The sequence below is a fragment of the Eublepharis macularius genome, chromosome 4, assembly GCF_028583425.1.
Source record: "Eublepharis macularius isolate TG4126 chromosome 4, MPM_Emac_v1.0, whole genome shotgun sequence".
Classification (NCBI taxonomy): domain Eukaryota; kingdom Metazoa; phylum Chordata; class Lepidosauria; order Squamata; family Eublepharidae; genus Eublepharis; species Eublepharis macularius.
The window spans coordinates 61,411,513-61,432,376 of NC_072793.1; the positions used below are offsets into that span (position 1 = coordinate 61,411,513).

General features: G+C 42.7%; 1 protein-coding gene across 2 annotated transcripts in view; it reads left to right on the plus strand.

Moving 5' to 3' along the window:
• SH3PXD2B (SH3 and PX domains 2B) overlaps positions 1-14,765 on the plus strand; it is a 167,900-nt gene extending 153,135 nt beyond the window's left edge. For both annotated transcript variants that reach the window (XM_054978238.1, XM_054978239.1), the window contains 4 exons: positions 4,718-4,944; positions 5,753-5,802; positions 8,975-9,100; positions 10,173-14,765. In XM_054978238.1, the coding sequence (XP_054834213.1) occupies positions 4,718-4,944; positions 5,753-5,802; positions 8,975-9,100; positions 10,173-11,717 (1,948 nt within the window). In that variant the 3' untranslated portion in view covers positions 11,718-14,765. The remainder of the gene's footprint in view (positions 1-4,717; positions 4,945-5,752; positions 5,803-8,974; positions 9,101-10,172) is intronic.
• The last annotated feature ends 6,099 nt before the right edge of the window (positions 14,766-20,864 follow it).

Here is a 20,864-nt window from a genome sequence, read left to right on the forward strand (position 1 = left end):
AGAAAACATGCAATAATTGTCTCCCTGATGTCAACGTTTAGACTGCAGGCTCCTCAGGGCAGGGTCCTGGCTTGTACTCTGTAAAGTGCCAGATGCCTTGATGATGCTGTATAAAAAAAATACATAAATAACGGCAGACCAAATGAAATGGATGGGTGTCTCAGTTCAAGCCAGAGACATTTTGTCTCTTCTATTAATATTGGTGGTATTAATAATCAGTGCTCAGGGAGAAAAACTTATCCCTAGACTTTTACTAAATTCTTGGCTTTAAACTTGTGCAGTTCACTTTGAAAGTCTACTTGGAAAGATGAGGTATAAGCCTACCTCCTTTTGCACCTCTCTAGTCCAACTGTGTGCTGTAAGAAACACATTTTTCTTTTTTTTTTTTATAAATTTTTTTATTTTTCATAACTACAAAACACTACACCAGACTATCACAAGGAAAGGGGAGAGGGAAAGGACAAAGGGGGGTGGAAAAAGAAAAAGGGGGGGGGAATGAACTACAAACACTAAACACTACACTTCAATGTTTCCCTTCATACTGTCATAATACAAAAATAGCTCCATAGAATAATGATGGAGTGGTTAATCATACAGAAAATAAACATTTCAAATTCTGATTAAACTTTCCTCCCCCTTCTAGGTCCCGGACGCAATTCTCTCTGTGCAACTGCTGTTGCGATGCTCTCCTCCTCCCCCCCCCCTCCGGCTCCTCCTTTTCTTCGTTCTTGGTGCAGCAGAGTTCTGGGTTTTTATTCTCAAAATCCTTTAGTTGATCTTCTGATAATATCTTATAGGCCTGATCTTTATATCTGAACCATATTCCTTCCGGGAATAACCATTTGTACTTTATTCCATGGTCCCTCAGAAGAGCTGCAAACTTTTTATATTTAAAACGCCGTTTCCGGACTAGAAATGGAACGTCCTTCAAAATCTTGACTTTCAAACCCATAAAGTCCAAATCCGCATTGTATGAGTTATATAGGATGGTGTCCCGAATCTTTTTAGTTGAAAAGTCAATAATGATCTCACGAGGCAACTGTCGCTTTGTTGCATATTTTGAAGAAGCCCGACGGACCTCCAAAATGGCGCTTTTAACCTCTTCTTTAGTCGTCCTCGCGGGTGTCGCCAGTAGTTCCGAGACCAAATCCCACAGATCCTCATTTTCCTCCTCTTTCACGTTTTGGAGACGCAAAATTGTCTGCGTTCGTTCCACCTGTAGCCCGATCAGTTGGTTCTCCACCAACTTCAGCTCCTTTTTTGTAGCCTTCACAAGTGACGCACTTTCCAGAGCAGACTTTTCTGCCCCCCCCGCTGCTGCCTTAATGGTTTTCACCTCGCTTTCAATTAAGCCCACCCTTTGATCAGTTTCGTTCAGCTTGTCAACAAAGGGTTTTATGGCTTCCACCACCGCCCTGCGCACCAACTCTTCGAGCGACTCCCCTTTCTGCAAGGTGGCCGAGATTGACTTACCGAGAGCGGGACTTTGCTTCTTTGCTGCCATTTGGGGGGGGGGGGCGCCAACAAAATTCTGGAACTCCACGAAGGGGAAGAGCGAGTCTTCTTCAGATCAACCTCTCCTTCACAAACGCTTGTAGAACAGAAGGGATTCGCTTGTTTACAGGCTTCCGCCTGTTTCTTTTACTTGCCGTTTCTCGTTGCCCGGCGGCACTCGAGGCGCCGCGCACATCTGCCGGCCTCCATAGGGACAAACGGGCAATTCCCCCCCCCCCGCATTGATTTCGGGGAGTTCTTCCCGCCGCGTCCCGGACCCTGGCTCCCTCCCTGGGAGTCCTGGGGGCTAATCCTTACGGATCAGCCGCCCGGTCAGGGTGCCCGGTCGTTTCCTCCCGGACCAGCCGAGAGGAGCGTCCGGCATGGCTGAGAAAACGAAAACGAATCCAGAAACACATTTTTCTTTAAAGGGAAATTTTTTTATCAAGCACTGTGAATGAAAGATGTATTGACTTTCATTTGAAATGTTCTTTGATACACCTGAAACTAAGCACGCCGCTTAAAACATCACATTACGTTTAATTTCTGTTATATCCCCAGTCAGCCTGGCTTTAGTTCCAGGTATGCAAGATACTATAGCATTTTATTTTTCTTCTATAAAAGGTTTGTAGCATTTTGTTAAAATACACTTCTTTCTACTGCAAAGGTGAAACATACTTCGGTTGTACTAAGTTACCACATGGATGTAACTCTTCTTTATCAGGTAATAATACTGTTGACACTGAAATGCTACAGCGACAAGCATCACAGTTTTCAAACAGATTATGCAGTGCACACTGATTTTATTTCAGAATCAAAATCTGGATGTTGAATTGTTCAGTAGTAAATGGTGCGGAAAATTAGGATGAATTTAGTCAGAGCAAGAGATATATAGGGAATCTGAAAAGGTGACTCGAAAGGAGCAGGCAGTCCTACTAATGGAAGCCCCTAAAGAATATCCATCTGGTTGAGACACATCAAAGGTGCATTCATCTTTTCTCTGTAGGAATCAAAACTAAAACTTTTTAAAATACTATCTGAAGTTCTTTGGATATGCAAGGTTGTCAAAATCAGTGAAGCTTCCATGCTGTTCAACTTGATAACATTTCTAGATCCTCAGGAAAACATATCCTTTTCCTTAAAGGACAAAAAAAATTGCCACTGTGACCTTCACAGGTTGGTGGAGGGGAATGGGGAAGGGTTAAGAAGCTCTTATCCCATGCAGCTAATCCTCATGACAAGTTTGGCCTTAGAATGTCACCTCTCATAGATCTCCAAAACCAATTTGTAAGTGGGACTTCTACTGAGACGTGAAATTTTGCAAATCTTGCCTGATAACTGTATAGAGAAACACACAGTTAATCTACTTATGATCTGTGAGTATCCTTACAGTAAAATTTAAAGCTGAACTGTTCCTAGAAAAGTGTGTGGTAAGCTAGTCAGGAAGCCTGCTTTGATTTTCATGACCTTCCAGTGAACCTGCTGTATTGGCAGCCACTGCAGCATTAAAAATGTTTGTTGATGGATGTGTAAATGAGAAAATCTGCTACAGAGTAGTCCAAGGCTCCTAAATGTACAACAGCTGGAGACATCTGATCTCCTCATCTTTGCCTCTGGCCACTGGGATAGCATCGCCCTGTAGTTGGCATCAGTCCCTGCTCTGTAGCAGGTGTTGTTGGTGGATGTGGTTTCTGCATCTGAGTGAAGATTTCAAGTATTCTCGTGTGTGGGTGTGTTTATCTGTAACATGACAAGGCAAGCTGTGTTTTCCTCCACCATACACGTGCACACATGCACGCGCACAGTGTGTACATGCTGTGAAGAAGCATGATTGGCCTTGGATCCCTGCTGAATGTGTGTGTGTGTGTGCGCGTGTGCGTGTGAGGGGTTTTCTGCTTGCTCATTAAATGGTACATGAGGCATATAAACATGTGGTATTTCCCATAACTTGTGAAAGAAGTCCCAGGTAGCTGTGTTGGTTCAAAGAAAAAGCCAGAAACAAAAGACACATAAAATATTTTATTAAGACCAGCCAAAATAATACAAAACAGTGTATTGAGCTTTCAAGTTCTCCAAAAGTCTTCGTCAGACTGGATGTTTTAAAAAGGAGGGGAGAAGGGGGGAGATGTTTCAGATCATGATTTTGAGGCCTTTTGTCTGCTCATGTGTGGAGATTTAGGATGTAGCAGGATGCTGGGTGGAGTTGGTATAAGGCACCCTTGGCTTTGTGGGAAGGAGGTCAGGAGAATGACAGCCTTTATGTGAATGTAGAAAACACTGGATAATATTTCCCAGTTTGGTTTCAATTGACTGTTTAATTTTATTTGATGAAGTTATCTCCCATATTGCTAACATAAGGACTACCGCATTTTTTCTGCAGTCCTCTTCCTTTGAAGGAACTCGCTACTCCCATTTGTGTTCAAGAAACATTTGATTAACCACTGGTTTTAATGTTCACAATGGAAATCATTGGTCTCATGTTCTTCCCAGAAAGCTTCATAATCAATTCTGCCGAGCATCCTGGTGTATCCGAAGTCTGCAGTATGCTCCAATCAGGAGCCAAAAAAAGTATTCAAGATGATCCCTTCCCCCTCTGTTTTTTGAACATCTGGTCTGATGAAGAGTTTTAGAGAACTCAAAAGCTTACCTGCTCTTCTGGTCTAACGTCTTTTGTTTTTCATAATGTGTGAAGTGGTTCTAATTTGATTGCCGTAGGCAGCTCCAGTAATAGAAACATTAGAATCTCGGTCTGTGCTGCTACAGAAAAAACATTATAGGTCAGATTTCACCACACCACATAATTTGTACATGGTATGTAATTCTTATGTGCCAGATGGCCAGCGTTTTGTTTCTCAATGTCGTTGAGCTGGACTCCCACTTCATTGCTCCTCTATATCTAACGATAGTCCATCCCTGATCTACAAGCTGACTACAGCAATTTTTGCTGTCCTTTTGCACCATTCTCCCAGAAAGAGGCACAGTTTTGAGAGTGTCAGATGCTCAGTAGCATGAGGGAAGTATCTGTCAAGTATCTTATATCTGAAAGACTGGAATACAAAGTCTTGCTATTGTTCACACTGTCATATCAGAATTTAATTGGAATGTTTTGTCACTCTCAAATATTGCTATGGTTTAGGCTTGCCATACTGGGCAAGGGTGGGGGAGGGAGGTAATGTCTAGAGTCCCAAGTGACGTGGTTGATGACAGCTTCATATTGTTTCAGGTATCAGGGTCAAGAGGGCTGGGCCCCAGCATCCTACCTTAAAAAGGGGAGTGGGGACATGTTGACACCAAAACAGGGATCAGCAGCTTCTGCCCAGTCATACGCGCTAGATCTGGATGGAATTTCCCGGCAGCAGAATTCAGCAAGCCGAGACAAGGATGGAAGTAACAACCAAAGAGATGGAAGGTTTGATGGTCGCCCATTACCGAATGTGGAACTCAGGCGAAGTAAGTTGAAGGCAGTGAACTTTAAAATATTAGATGGTTTGTGGGCCAAGCTAACTAGGCAGGATTCAGACAAGCATGCAGAGCCCTAGAGCATTCTGACCTCTAGAGTTTACAAGCTGGATGATACTGAGATTGGATTGGATGAAGGAGAGGGGCAGTGAATTCTGTACTTCTGCTGTGTGTACGTTGTCTTTCACTCTCCATCTGCCCCCCCCCCCCAACACACACACAGAAAGAAAGAAAGAGAGCTGGATTGAGAAATAGTGGCTGCAGCCTCACTGGTGCAAGTGAGGGTGTATTTAAGAATCCAATTTGTCCAAGAATTGGGGTGTGGGTTTTTATTTCTGGAAAATCTAATCAGCTTACCACCTTGTTCTATCTTTCCCTGCCTCTTCTGTGTATTAATGGGTGAAATGCCATACTCCCCTTTTTTAAGACTCCACTGGCATCTTGACAAGATGCTTCAGTTGAATCATTGGATTTTCAGAGAATGGAGATAGTTTTAGGTGGGTGGCCGTGTTGGTCTGCAGTAGAACAGCAGGATTTGAGTCCTGTGTCACCTTAGAGACCAACAAGATTTTCAGGATATCTGAAAAAGGGAGCACTGACTCTCAGAAGCGTGTACCTTGAAAATCTTGTTGGTCTCTAAGGTGCTGCAGGACTCAGATCTAGAGAAATGAGGAATCGGGAGGGCAGCCTGGTTTCAACCCACTTAGAAGGGGGGGTTGTGTGTCTCTTCTTCCACGTATCACCTTGTTAGGTACCTTGGTAGTATTTTTGAATCACATTGGAATGTTTTTCTTGATAGAGTCTCCAAAGATGAGGCAGAGACCCCCTCCTCGTCGAGACCTCACAATAGTAAGTATTGTCACCAGCTGCCTTTGCCTGAGAAGTGTGGGTGCTTTTTTAGGAGCAGGGTTTAAGAGCCAACAGAAACTAGGCCATTGGTAGTGAAAATGGCGAGAGTGTGTATGTGTGTGTGTGTTCAAGGCTAGTCTTGGTACATTTTGTACTTTGTAAAATATGTATATGCTTTGTCTGTTGTTGTAAAGGACATGTGCGTCTGCAACTTTTTAAGTACATGGAAGTAATGCTTGGGGAAAGGATTGTGCTCCAGCCTCCACATACTAAAGGGGAGAATAGCAGTTTCTACAAGTATGTTTGTCCTGTACTACTGATGGAGTAAACATGCATTGTGTGCTCTGTATTTGAATCCAGGCACAAAACGTGGAATGCAAAGTTTCCCTTAATTTTTTTTCTTTTTAGTTTGTGGCCCTTGTGTGCATTAGGTCTGATCTATGCAGCTAGTGTTATAGAAATCAGGCTTAAAACTCCAGGAGCACCTTCCTTTCTTGTTGAAGGGCTATAGCATTCACACATTATAAACTGATCATAAAGGTGGAATATAAATGAAGTAGGTTGTTGTAGATTTTCCAGGCTGTATGGCTGTGGTCTTGGCATTGTAGTTCCTGATGTTTCGCCAGTGGCTGTGACTGGCATCATCAGAGGTGTAGCACCGAAAGATGTCAGGAACTACAATGCCAAGACCATGACCATACAAGCCTGGAAAATCTACAACAATGATATTTTGCTGACAATAAGTAATCCGCTACAGGCAATAAGAGAATTGCTAGTTATTTTAGAAGATTTCAAGTCAAGCTCGGGGCTTGGGGTCAATATTAAGAAATCTGAAATAATGTTTCTTAACGTAGATAGGGAAACTAAAAGAGAGATACTAGTTTTAACGGGGATGAATTCAGGAGTAAGTAAAATTAAATATTTAGGAGTATACCTGGCTAGAAACATAGAGAAGCTACAAAAAATCAATTATAATAAGGTTTGGACAAAGATAACAAAGAAATTGAAGGATTGGAAGAATAAACATTTGAGTATTTTAGGGAAAATTAGAGCAGTTAAAATGTTTATATTACCAAAGATGTTATACCTACTTCAGGTACTCCCAATAGAACTTGACCAGAAAGATATAGGGAAATGGGATGAAAATATTAAAAATTGGGTGTTCGGCCGGAAAAAAGCAAGAATCTCAAAAAAATTGGTATATGCGCCCCAAGATTATTTAGGATGGGGACTCCCACATCTGCAAGCCTATTACGATGCATTCCAGTTGAAAGCATTGATGGAGCTAGAATGGAGGAAAGGGGACAAGTGGGCAAGATTTGAATCTGCAATCAATAAGGGAGCAGGTAGCTATGGTATTTATACTAGAGATCTGCAAAAGGAGATAAGGCAAGCAAAGGGCCCAAGAAGAATAGCCTTGATTGCTTGGATGAGGTGGAAAACGGCTATGATGCCACAGAACTCAAAATGGACTCCACTTAAGTATATCTGGGAGAAGGAGATGAACCCGAAATTTTGGGAAGATCTTAAGGCGGAAGGTATAACTAGAGTGAAGGATATGTATAATGGTCAAGGGGATTTGTTACCACTTCAGGAATTGAATCAAAAATTGGGGGAAAGATATTGGCTAAATTTAAGGGGGTTATACCATTTAATTAAACAAGATAAATATAAAGAAGCTATTAAAAGGGAAGACAACAATATAGAACACGCATTATATGTGGATGAAATTAAGAAAGGGCTGGCAGGGAAAATCTACCTTGAATTGGTGAGGGATAAGGAGTTTATGTTTAGAACTTTAAAAAATAAATGGAATAAAGAAAAACAAATAACTTCTGAGGAGGTTAATAAGTTAATGGTGAATTTGAAGGCAATTAAGCTAGAAAAGTATAGAGAACTTGAAAGAAAGATAATCATGAAGTGGTATAGAACTCCTGCCCAATTGGCATACATGTTTAAAGGGATGAAACCTAACTGCTGGCATTGCAATGCAAAAGAAGGGTGGTACTCCCACTTATGGTGGGAGTGTCCAAAGGTTATAGATTTTTGGGAAAAGGTACGGGGGGAAATAGCATTGGTATGTAAGGTCAACCTTAATATAGATGTAGATCTATTATTCATGGGTGTATTGGGAAACATTAGAATTGAGAAACAAAACCAGGATATTTTCAAAGCAATGTTATTAGCTGCACATGCAGTGATTGCATACGGTTGGAAGGAGAAGTTAAAATGGACCTTAGAAAGATGGAATGATTACTTGTATGAATATATTCAATCAGATATGATGGAATGTTTAAAAAAAGATAAGGCATGGGATGGAAAAATGGAGGAGATAAAAGAGAAATGGACTGCATATTTTCAATGGGTATATAATGGAGAAGCCAATACAACTATATTTGGAAAATGGAAAAAATGTGCTCATGGCTAAAAATTTAATTTGTAGTTATAGGATGGCCACCATGTGGGGGGGAGGGTTACAAAAGGGGTAAAAGATGTATCATAGGAGAACTGTGACTGTATTGAAATGTAATAATAAGTGATGCATTAATTAAAAAAAAAAGAACGTAAAATGTAAAAATGATGTTAAATAACAGTAATAAAAATGAGGCAACCAATCTCAAAAAAAAAAGAAAAGAAAAGAAAATCTACAACAACCAATGTTCTCCGGCTGTGAAAGCCTTCGACAATATAAATGAAGTAAATGGGCGTGGCATATACCACCACGTACAAAGCATCCACATCTTTCGTCTCTTTTGCTGCACATGCATGTCTCAGGCAGATGCAGTTATCCACATTATCCCACAGTTACCGTGGCCTGTGAAATGGAATGAGTCTAGTTGCCTTTCAGATGTGAGTCTGCACACTTTAGCTATAATGTGACAAGTGGGAAGCTTCACTTACAAGCGTCAGCATGAATTGCTGTAGTCCCGTTTTTTATCTCAAGATCATAAATGAACTGGGAAACATATCCGCCTTCTTGCAGTGCTGTAAGGCTCTGGAGTGTGCTGCTAAGACTGACTGTTGGAAGACATTTTGTGTGAATGGCAGTGAAAAAAATGCATAGCAGCTACACAATCTGTATAGCTCATGTGCTTACTCCATCCTTCTCGGCACATTGTACCTTAGATGGAAGTAGGTTAATTTGTTTTATTTTGCATTTTTCCTTCAATAGCCACGTGGCCTCCACCTGCCTAAGCCTCCTGTGCCGCCACAAGTAGAAGAGGAATATTACACCATTGCTGACTTCCAGACCACTATCCCTGATGGCATCAGCTTCCAAGCGGGACTTAAAGTAGAGGTGAGGCTGCATCTTGTCCTGCCCCTTCCCCGCCCCCCCCTCTTGCCGCCTTCCACATAGTTTGTGACTGAAGAGTCCAAGAGGACTCTTTGACCCTGGGAAGACTCTTTGGTGCAAGGTTTAGCATGGTGTCCTAGGGCAAGGACCAGTTCTAATAGTACACCTGTTAAATCCCTGGTTTTTTAAAGGTGGTAGTGTGGAAAAGTTGCTATATGCACAGAGGTGGTTTCCATACTTAACTGTAAATGGGCTCCATCACGACCTTGCTCCACAGAACCGGGGTGTTTTATATCTTTCTGAGGCTGGCTGTGGAAATACAGGAGATACCAAGTGATACCAGGCAGGGCATAGAAGGTTGATTAGGTAGGTGGGACTCGGGGAGCTGCTTCTCTCCGCTGATGGTGGGCAGGAGGAGGGTCACACTTTGATCCAAGGCTAAGCAAGCAAAGCGCCTCTTGCTGAAGAGTCAGAGTCTGCGTGCTTTCCTGTGCCCTTTTAGAGTGTCACAGGACTGTCTTCCCCGGCTGTAGCACTAGGAGAAGGAATGCTACATAACATACAGGCATTACTATTTATTTATGGAATTCAACCTATTCAGTTGTGGGACTGTAGGCCCTGATCTCTTTCTCCCTACTCCTCAGCAATACTGACATGCCAGCACATTTTCCTCTGTGTGTGAGATTTTCCCCCATGCAATTCTACACATCTTTAAAGTAAAGAAAAGGAATGTTAACACTTAATTCTTCCTGGAGATGCTTGGGATCCTGCCAGGCCAGCATATATTTCTGAACAACTCAATACTGACATCTAGTGGCCACCTACTGTCTTTTTTTTTTTTTTTTTTTTGCCCAATCGGGTTTTCCTTGGCGTATGCTCAGATACATAAGCAAACACTTTGGCCAGCCATAATATGAACAGTTTAATTAGAAGTTTCTGGAAGTGATAGTGTATATTGCTAGTGGTATGACATGTGATGCACATCATTATTTATTATTATCCTGATTTTAAGTGACTAGGAGAAGGCGCTGGTGCTAAAAGTTCTAAGGCATGATGGCTTTATTTCCTTTTCCAGGTGATTGAGAAGAACTTGAGTGGTTGGTGGTACATTCAGATTGAGGAAAAGGAAGGCTGGGCACCAGCTACTTTTATTGATAAATATAAGAAAACTAGTAATGCATCTAGGCCAAACTTCTTGGCCCCACTACCGAATGAGATCACACAACTCCGCCTTGGCAACAGCATAGCAGAGAGCAGCTTGAATGGAGAAGTCCCTGGCCCATCCAGGCCACTACCCGATGCTCCATCTAATGGTGCAGACCTTGGAGGCAAATGGAAAGGAAAGGAGGCCTCCAAGAGTGCCCTTTCTGAGGCTAGTGATGCATTTATATTTGTTGGATATGAGGAGATTTCTGATCAGGATGCAGAAGAGAAACCTAGTCTTCCACCTCGGAAGGAATCGATTATTAAATCGGAAGAGGAATTAATGGAAAGGCAGCGGCTGGAGCCGAGGCCACCTCCTAAGCCTCCTGGTACCATTTTGCCAGTGATTCCTCCCAAGCAAACTGTGCCTCCAAGGGACAACAGGAAACCAGACCTCAAAACAGAGAAAGGGAAATTGTTCCAACTGAAAAATGAAATGGGATTAGAATGTGGGCACAAGGTATCACCCAAAGAAGTAAAGAAACCAAATCTCCGACCCATAGTCAAGCCAACCAAGCCAAAAATTGAACCCCTGGAGGATAAGCCTGAGCCAGTTCCCCAGAACCCCTTCTTGAAATCAAAGCCTCAGATCAGACCGAAGCCAGCAGCAGCCCCTAGAACAGAGCCGCCGGCTACTCAGTCGGAAGATAAACTAGACATTTGCAATCTGAGGAGCAAACTCAGGCCTGCAAAGATGCAAGAGAAGCCTTCTGAACAGGACTCTGTGGTAGGGGAAAATGCCTTTAGCAACCATGTGCTGCCCGCAGAACTTTCTGTAAGATCACAGGAAAGATCAAATGCAGAGATGAGGCCTCCATCCAGACCAGACAGCCAGATCTTTAAGGAGGCTGCTTTGCCCAAAGCTCCTGTTGCCTCTCCAAAGTCAGGTGAGAGCGAGTCCAAGAGCAGCTTTCCAGTTCCCAAGGAACCACCTCAACGTCCCATCGTACCACCTAGGCGGCCACCTCCACCCAAGAAAGCATCCTCTGCATCTCCCTATGCCCCCTCTCCTGAGCATAAAGCACCACAGAGGGAAGTGCCTGAAGTCAGAGCTGCCCCAGTGCCTGGCAGGCCATTACTGGTTCCACCAAAAGCCAAAGGTTTCCTGCCACCTCCATGCCCAGATGATGCCAAAGCAAAAAGCGGCGTAGGCCAAAAGGCAGTCCCCAAGCCAGTGGAAAGGGAGACCAAGGAGAGAGGGCCTGCCCCCATCACCAGTTCAGATGTCTCCAAAGAAGCCCTCTATGTGGCAGTTGCAGATTTTGATGGTGATGAAGAAACCAGCAGCTTTAAAGAAGGGACTTTATTTGAAGTTCAGGAGAAGAACAACAGTGGCTGGTGGTTTTGCAAGGTCCTCGCTGGGGGGCCATGTTGGGAAGGCTGGATTCCTTCCAATTATCTCATTAAAAAGTCATAGTCATCCCTCCCTCATCTTCAGTTTATGTGGCTCAACATCCCCCATTTTATTACTAAAATATTTAATTAGCTTATTAATTTATAGTATTTTTTCATAAGGCTGGCTTTATTTTTTTAAAGTATCTGGGATACCATACATTCCAATGTGTGACTTTTCCAAATCAGGCCAGCAAGAGAAACGGGGCTTGATGTCATGTAGGTCAGCAACTGTTCCTGCTTTTTGGCAAATTATTTCCTATGCACCTTTTGATATGTAAGCCCCTTGCCTCTCATCTGTATGGTTTATGACATTGTGTTTCTCTCACAACACTGGCTGATAAGAATGTCCCTTTTTCTCCTCTACAAGCTCTTGGGCAAATAAACAAACCAGAGACTGCAAAATTGGTGCTCAACAACCTGTTTTCAGGTAGTCTGGGAGAAAATCTATTTCTGGCTTAGTAAAAAAAATAGAGCCAAGTTTACTAGCCAAGAAAGGGAAGAGGAAATAGGAAAGACCATTGTTTGACTGAATGTCCTTGTTAAATGTCAAGTGCCATATTATAAACTATTATGAAGAGCTAAGGGACTCCATAGCAAAAAGAATAAATAATCCATCTGATTATACACTAGTTAGGTGCAAAGGCATATCAAGGTGGGTGAGAAATTTGTCTCAAGTTTGTGCCTTTTGTCCCTTGTTTGAAAAATCTTACTGACAGAGCAGTTGTTTTTTGTAGGGCAGCTCTATTACATGATGCTTTTTTGAAACCATGTGCGATAGGACTTGAATGCGCGCTCTCTGCTGCCCCCATCCCAGTGTGGGCTTGTATTTCTCAATACTGCAGCCTCGTTTCAGTAAACAGAGGCTATCCATACTGCTGAACCCTAAGGATCTGAATGACTCCAGGCACTGTGGCAGGAGGATTGCTGGCAGAACTTAGCATCTCTCCTTCAAGCCTAGATTGCACTGCTGTTTTCTTTACTGTTCCCATAAGCCGGTCCCGTGGTCTGTTCATCCCTGATTCCCCAGTTGACAGCTGCCAAGATGGTTGTCCTCCAGTGGGTGCTAATAACTTCTTTTCAACCTGGAAAGAGCAACCAGATCTCATGGGGAGGAAGGTATTGCTGCATCTCTACCCATATTACCCATAATATCTCTTCCTTACTCATTTTTTCTGTCTATTCCAAAAAAGCATGTTTCTTGTTTTTGTGTTGGCTGTAGAGAACACAACAAAACCTGGAGCTGATGGAAGCCAGTGCCAGCAGTGTCAGCTGAAACATGCAGCCATTGTAAAAAATAGTTCTCAGACTGTTCCCCCCCCCCCCCGCCTCCCCCCAGTCACAGGGAATATGTGGGTCCTGGTCTTTTAGCCCTGGATCATGGCACATATCTATGATACTGTGAAACTGGTTCTCAGTTGAGTATGGATGGGTACTATATAGCATTTTCCTGCTAAGAGTTACTTCACGTGATATTTCGGTAGTTTGGATTGGAACAATAACTAAATGCAGCATGCATGCCCATGGCACCAGGTATGGACATGTGTGTGCATTTGGTGCTTGATGTTTTAAAAGGCACCAGGGTGGGGTGCTGATCTTTTCCTCATCTTTGCTCATATTTAAAGGGCAATCCTAACCATGTATGTGTGCAAGTAATGCATAGATGCATAATTTCAGTCCTTGAAGTTTGAAAGCACCAGACGAACATACTTCTGGCCTGCAGTCCTCGATGATGTTGATTGGATTTGAAACAAAAAATTTAAAAAGACAAAATTTATGTGGCTTCACTGTGGTTCTGTACAGCTGAGTCCAGAATAAGTGAAGAGTTTGCCGTAGAATACGTTGCGGTCCTTTAAAAGATGTAAGATGGGATCCCTGATCACCATAGTTCAAGTTTGTGAATTATTGGGCCTGAGTGTCTAGCTCCCTCCTATCTGAATCTTATTAATTTGATAATTAAAATATGTAAGTATTAATTTTTACATCAATCCCTATAGGGAATCCAGATCCCAGTTTTGCATTTGAGAATCAATACTTCAAGTTTTGTGTCTGCATTTTTCATAGAGACAGGCTGTTTTGGCCACCATTTCCTAGTGCTGGGGTGTTTACTTTTTTCTTCCCTTAGATATACCCATGTTCTTTATATTGTCAATAGATAGGATCTGTTTGGTTGGTTTTCATGCCATTAGATCTATGCTTCTCATGCCTATTTCTCCCTACCCTGATCAGCTGTCTGTTGATAATACAATCGCAATTACTGAATGATCTGCTGTCCAGTAGTGTTTGTTCAGCAAACAACCATCCAGTCCTGTTTGACCTGTATATTATAGCAAAATAATTCTAAAATGGATGACTGTTTGATACAGAGAGAAATGATTTGAGTCACCACTGTGTCACTTTCCCGTGGTGCCCTGAGTCCCAAAGATGCATTGTTTCCTGTTTTTCCAAGTATGAAGGAGTTCCCTCAGTCAAAAAGCTGATGGCTTCTGTTATCATTTTATAACACGTTTGGTGTATTGGACTTTATTTGTTCTCTTGGATGCGAAATCATGGCCATGACACATCTCTTCCTCCATTTACTATTGATAAAACACAGACCATGAGATGGTGTACTTTGCTGCAATACAAGAAGACATGGCGAGCAACTCTTGCCTAATAGTTTATCATCCTATGTTGAATGGTAAAATGTTATAACAACCTATTACCACAGCATGTAATTTGTTACACACTTATTTTCCTGTTACCGCACACCAGACTGACCATGGTTTGCTAAAGAGATAAAGGATATTGAACCTCTTATTTACCAAATCTCGATTTACAGCACTCTGGCTGGTGTGTTGTGGAGCCAAGGCAGGCCTGCCCAAATGGCCTTACCTTTTCATCTGCAGTCTTTAGAATCTTGTTTTAATGCCTAATATTATGTAATCAGTCTTTATGTTTCTGAGGGTGGGGTGGGTTTTTTTCTTGAGGAGGATAGATGTAGCCTGTGTAAAAACCATGTATACTTCCAGCATTACAATTTTTTTTAAGGTAAAGAAATTAAAAAAGCTTGACTGGTTTCAAGCAGAATTGCTATGAAGTCTCTGTATCTCTTACTTGCTCAAAGTGCACAGGGTAGGTAGCTAAAATATAGTGCCATTTTCGCAAGACTATGTTTCTTGCATATATCAAATTAAATCCAAATTTGTGACAATTCAGTGGGCCATAAATAAGCTCACTACATGGCTGAAATTTCCTCACAGTTCTTGCATGTGAAATAGGGATATGTACTTTTAAAAAATTCAGTATTGTTTGGATTCAGGTGTATGGAATACCATATATATTCAGTATTCCCAATATTTAGGTCCAAAAATACAAGTATACTGATTTGGGTTTTATTTGGAATTCCGAATATATTCAGCTCCATTATTCCCTACAGGGAAATACTTCCAGGGGGCTGGAGGGGCCATTTTTTAAGCAAACTACACCAAAATTGCAGAGAGTAGTCCTGCCTGTCCACTAAAGACACCTCCCCCCCCCCCAAGTTTTAAATGAATTGGACCAAAGAGTCCTAATTCTACAGACCCCTGAACAAGCTGCCAGCCATTCTTCATTGTTTTCTATGGGGGGAAATTGAAGGCCTTCTTCTGGACATAGGAAACCTTAGCCAAACACATAACAGCAGCCAATGACCAAAAATCTTCCAATGCAAATAGAATCAACAAAGTCCAACAGAACCAATGTGAAACCAGAGAATCCCAGCACAACCAAACTGAAGCAAGGGACATCTACAAGCCCAACAGAACCAGTGTCATTCAAAGATTCTAGACAGAACCCAGGGCCAATGCAAGCCCAACAGAACCAGTATCAAACCAGAGAATCCCAGTGTCCATTTTAGCAAGCCAGTAACACCAACGGCCAGACCTGGCAATGGCATATGGCAAGCCATATAGCGCACATGTAGTAATGATGTCTCCTTAACCTGTAAAGGAGGGGGGACAAGCTGATGCAACCCTTAAAATGAGATTCCCAGTATTCCAGATTATACTGGGATTTTACAAGAATGTATATATTGCTTTATCCGAAAATACCCAAATAAGCTGGATATATCCAGATATACTTGAATAATACCAAATAGGTATTTTGGGGGTATATATTTGGCTTGAGAATACCCAATCGCGTACCTCTAGCTATCTGGGGTTGTGGTGAGTAAAGTGGTCCAGTTAGTGGATGGTGAGCACCAAAAGAATTATTCTCAAACGAAACCAATTTGCAACAAAATCACAACTGAATGAATGCATGCTAGGGCAGAAGCTGTTCAGCCACATGGTGGGCTGAACAGCTTGCGACTCTTCAAGAAACTTGGGGAGTTGTGCATATCAATTACATTTGAACTTTGTATGCAACAGGGATTGAAGGGATTTTGGCTACAGTGGGAAGATGGAGATGGTGAACTTCCACTCTGCTTATGGAAATCCCTTCCATTACCCGAGATACTGTCTAGGATCCAACCTATGGGGAACTATGATCGCAAGTGCTTTTAAGTATACATGCTTTTGCAGCAGCGGTTCAGGTCTTCACTTCTTGAAGTCCAGAAATTAATTTCCAAGTGCATTCGTCCAGTTCCCCATAGCTATTGTCCTAGATATAGTTAACTGCATTGTAATAGGGAAAAATTAAGAGCATCCCCTGCCTGCTTGACATATGAGCAGCCCCAGTTAACGGAACAGCTCCAGCAACTAGGACCCATGGTTAAACAGAATCCAAAAATCATCCCAAGTGGACAAGTGGAAATGCTGAGCACCATCATGCTGGTCAATCCCGCTCCTACTGTCCTTGCCATGCACAAACTGATGCTGCTCAGTCTCACTTTCTTTCTGCTCCACTCTTTCTTCCTAGCAAATTCAAAATGGACAGCAAGGCGTCAGAATAATCCTCAGATCCAAAGCCTTCCACCTGCTCCTGAATTTTGACTTTCAAACATTTCTGATACTTACATGTACTTACATGTACCATGACTAGTAAATTTCTGACTGCACATCCCTAGTTTATTACTTGCTTGACTAGTGGTATTCAATGTAGTGATCCCTAGTTGTGGCCGAGGAGTTCAGTTGCATGAAATCTTGACTACAGTTCTTCGGAGATCCTTGTGCTAACCAAAATCTTGCTCCATTAACAAAAAAGTGGATTGAGGAGATCGAATTGTTTACTTTTGCATTTGTCTCCAGGGCCAACTTAAAATCAGCCTAGACCAATCGAGCACAGAAGTACAACTGCCAGAGAAGAACAAAAATACCCATTATGAGTTCTCTTCTGCTTTCTATAAACTGCCTCCCTACCTAGAATCAGAGGAGAGGATTCAGTCCCCATCTCTCTTGGTTTAACAATGACCTTTTCTCTACACATTGGATTCCTTGGCAGTTTTTTAAATCAGTGTCAAATGGCCACTATGTGGTGCTGTGAATGCAGTTAGTAAATGCTGCTGCTAGTCCAACCCCCCCCCCCCAATTGAACCATTTAAGCTGCCACACAGCACCTGTTAGCTGCAGCCTTCTAGTGTTTCCAAACCTTTTTTTCCATGGAGGAACCCCTAAGTCAGTGAGGAACCCCTGCCTATGAAAACATTTACAGGTCAGAAAAAGGATGGCTAGGAGTGCAATTCATTGTCATTTGTGTTGCCAGTGCTCTGTAACAATACAAAACAAACATAGACACAGACACATTACAAGTAAATATAACCTTAATAACCACAATATTTTGAGAGAGATTTGAAACGTCCTGCAGATGCCTGGTTGGGAAATAACGGCTGCTAGAAAGATGGAAACACCTGAGCTGCGATCAAGGCTATGCTCAAAGATGTGCTGCTAAGTGGTGCTACTGCTAGTACTAGAAATTACAATACAACTACGATACGTGGTTCTCAGGGGAAAGCAATTTTTTAGAAAGCCCTGCCCCATGCAGGAATGGGCCAGTGGCTTTGCATCTCAGTAAAGGTATAAGGTCAGTATTTGGATGAGAGACCCCAGGGTTGCTATGCAGAGGTAGGCAATGGCAAACCACCTCAGAATGTCTTTTGCCTTGATAACCCTATGGGGTTGCCATAAGTGGGTTGTGACTTGACAGCAAACACACACACACACACACACAAAGGTAAAAATATGACATACTTTTACTGTATTCCTTTGTGAGTGGGTTTCTTTGGATTATTGCAGATAAATATCATTACTTGGACCTGGTTGGGCTACACACAACAACAGAATGGGGTATGCTGAAATGTTAGAATGAACTACTTTAGGCAAGAGCTAAGGGATGACATTTTTTCAAAGTTCCCCTCCATGAATAGATGAAAAACCTGCACACACCATACCAGGGTGCAAGCTAGAACGTTTCCACCTGCTTGTACTAATTTTTTTATTTGCATAGGGGTTTTGCTGTGGGGGGGAGCATTAAAAATGTGACTGTCTACACCTGAAATCTGAAGGGTTACAGCCTGTTCTACCATCTCATTCTGCTATGGGTGTTGGGGACATTTGCAAAGGGTTCATGTCTCTTATTTTTATATTTTAAATACAAAGATAAATGCATGAATCTGCCTACAATAGTCTTACAATGGTGAATCCTGCCATGACTTTGAATTTTTGGTTCTATTACGTTTGTTTATAAAACAATATTATGAAAATAACTTTGCATACACAAATGCAAAAAACCAAAAGCAAGTGCAAAAGTCACCCTTTTCCTTTTCTTAAAGTTCTACCTTTTTTCCTTTTTTTAATAAAGATTTAAGAATTGATAAGGCCATAAAATACAAAAAAGAAATGATAAAACCATAAAATACAAACAAGAAAGGGATTAAAAACCATAGAAGAAATGATCAAAACAACTCCTGACAAATTGTTAAAAACCCAAGAATTACAATAAACAGGCATTTAAACTTTGTTGCATTGAGGGGATTACTTCTTTGGCGTTTAAAACATCTAAAACTGGTTTCCATTTTTCATCATTCGAATAAAGGGACTACCATGTGCAAGTTCCCAAAAAATGGATTGTGCATAATCCTACCCATCAAATATTGCTCCCAGATTTTCTGATACTGTTTTTTTAGCAATGGGCCTACAAGAGATTTCCAATTCCCAGCAATGACCAGATGAGCAGAGGCAACTAATGTCGAAACAAGAGATCTGGTATTCTTATCTAGTAGAGAGTCGGGCCAAAAATCCAATAGGAAAAATTCTGGAGAGTATAGCAACAAGAGACCCACCATGTTGGATATATCTTTGTGAACCACTCTCCAAAATTCCTGAACAAAATGGCATTCCCACCACATATGTAAGGTCGTGCCTTCCTGCTCGCAAGATCTCCAGCATAGAGGGCTCAACGACCTATTCATCTGATTCAATTTATGTGGCGTTAAATACCAATTGGACAACAGCTTATAAAATTGGAGTTTAATATTCCAGCTGTCCAGGGTCTGAGGCACAGCCCCTGGACTTGCCGGGAGAAGGCGACGGGAGGCAGCCAGGAGACAGCTGTCCAGCCGCCCCAGCCAGCAACCAGGGCCAGAACCTGCCTACACCAGGGAGGGGGGAAGAAGCTCCCAAGCCACAGAGGGCCAGAAGGGGCAGGTGGAGGCCACCTAGCCCCACCCTCCAGTGGGAGGATAGGGGGGATAAGCGGGGAGAGTGGGGTCAACCTTGTCAGAGCAGAGGGAGAGGGCAAAGGCAGTGGGAATAAGGCCCCAGCAGGTATCCAAGCAGAGTCCTTACCAGACAAGGAGGAGAAGCAGCCACAGCAGCTCAGAGCCACGCCCCAGCCTACAGCCCAGCTAGAAAGCAATAACCTGGCTCGGGATGCCAGGAGCAAAGCAACCCCAGGTGGAGCTGCCTGAGACACTCTGGGGGAGAAGCTGGGCAGCCAGCCAAGAGGCCACAGCTGGGCCTGCCTTCAGCAATCACCTCAGCCAGAGAGGCTTGACAGCCAGCCACGAGACACAGCTGTAGCTGGCCAATGCAGCCAAAGCAGCTACCCCAGCTGCAACTGCTTGAGGCAGCCCAGGACAATGCTGGAAGGCAAAGGAGAGGTGTGGCTTTGCAGGTGGAGCCTAGAATGAGGGGTAGGCCACCCACAGGGTGTGGTGGGTTGAGTAGGAAGTAGAGTTGGAGGAGAGTGGTGCGAGAGAGTGAAAGGAGGTGAGGAGGAGAGTTGATAGAGGAGATGGAGGAGATCGAGCAGGATGATGGGAACAGGTTGAGCAGGCCAGCGAGTGGATTGAGAGGGAGTGTGGGTGAGGTATACCGCCCCTCCATCCACAGAGCAGGGTCCTGCAATATCCCTGACACCCCTTTGACATCAGGACTAGGCATGATGGTGCCCCGCCCAGCAGTGCCCGCCACAAGCCCTGACACCAACAGCTAGATTTGTTGGAAGGGGAGTTCCATATATGTTTCCAATCAGATTCTGAGGAAACCTGTTTTAAAGAATCAGACCATTTTCTTTAGTATGGCAGAGGGTCTTTATGTGTCACCCTTAATAATAATTTGTAATAAATAAATAATAATAATTTGTAAAGGGTTGAAATCCTACCCTTACCATCTTTCCCACTCCAAATTATTTCCTCAAAAGGAGTTAGGGGCCAAAGCAAATCCTTGGACCTGATCAGCTTGGTGAACAGATGTTTCAGCTGAAGATATCTAAACCAAGATATCCTAATTCTGAACCTTTCTTCCACTATATATTTATCCAGAATTGTCCCATTTTAATCCAATTAATAATAAACAATATCCCAGAGTCTTTCCATTCCCTAAACTCATTTAAATCCTTTCCTGGGGGAAACCAATCTTGGTTAATGAAAGATGTTAGGGGAGAGATACCTGAAGCTAAGATTTTCCTATATTTATCCCAGGTGTTCAGCATGTTGTCTAATAGGGAATTGGAGGAAGTCATAACCGGCCTGTTTTTAGCTGAGGACCAGATGGTTACTGGTAAGGAAAGTGGTGAAGAAAAGACACTTTCTACAGAGATCCAGGCTTCTGTTGGGTTCAATCCTAAAGCCTGAATCAATGGAGCCAAAGAAGAGGCAGCATGTTATAAAGACAGATCTGGGACATTCAGATCACCTAAATCTGAGGGCTGTCGTAACGTCCGGAACCCAACTCTTGGTTTGCGACCAGACCAAATAATCTCATTGAGAGCCCTT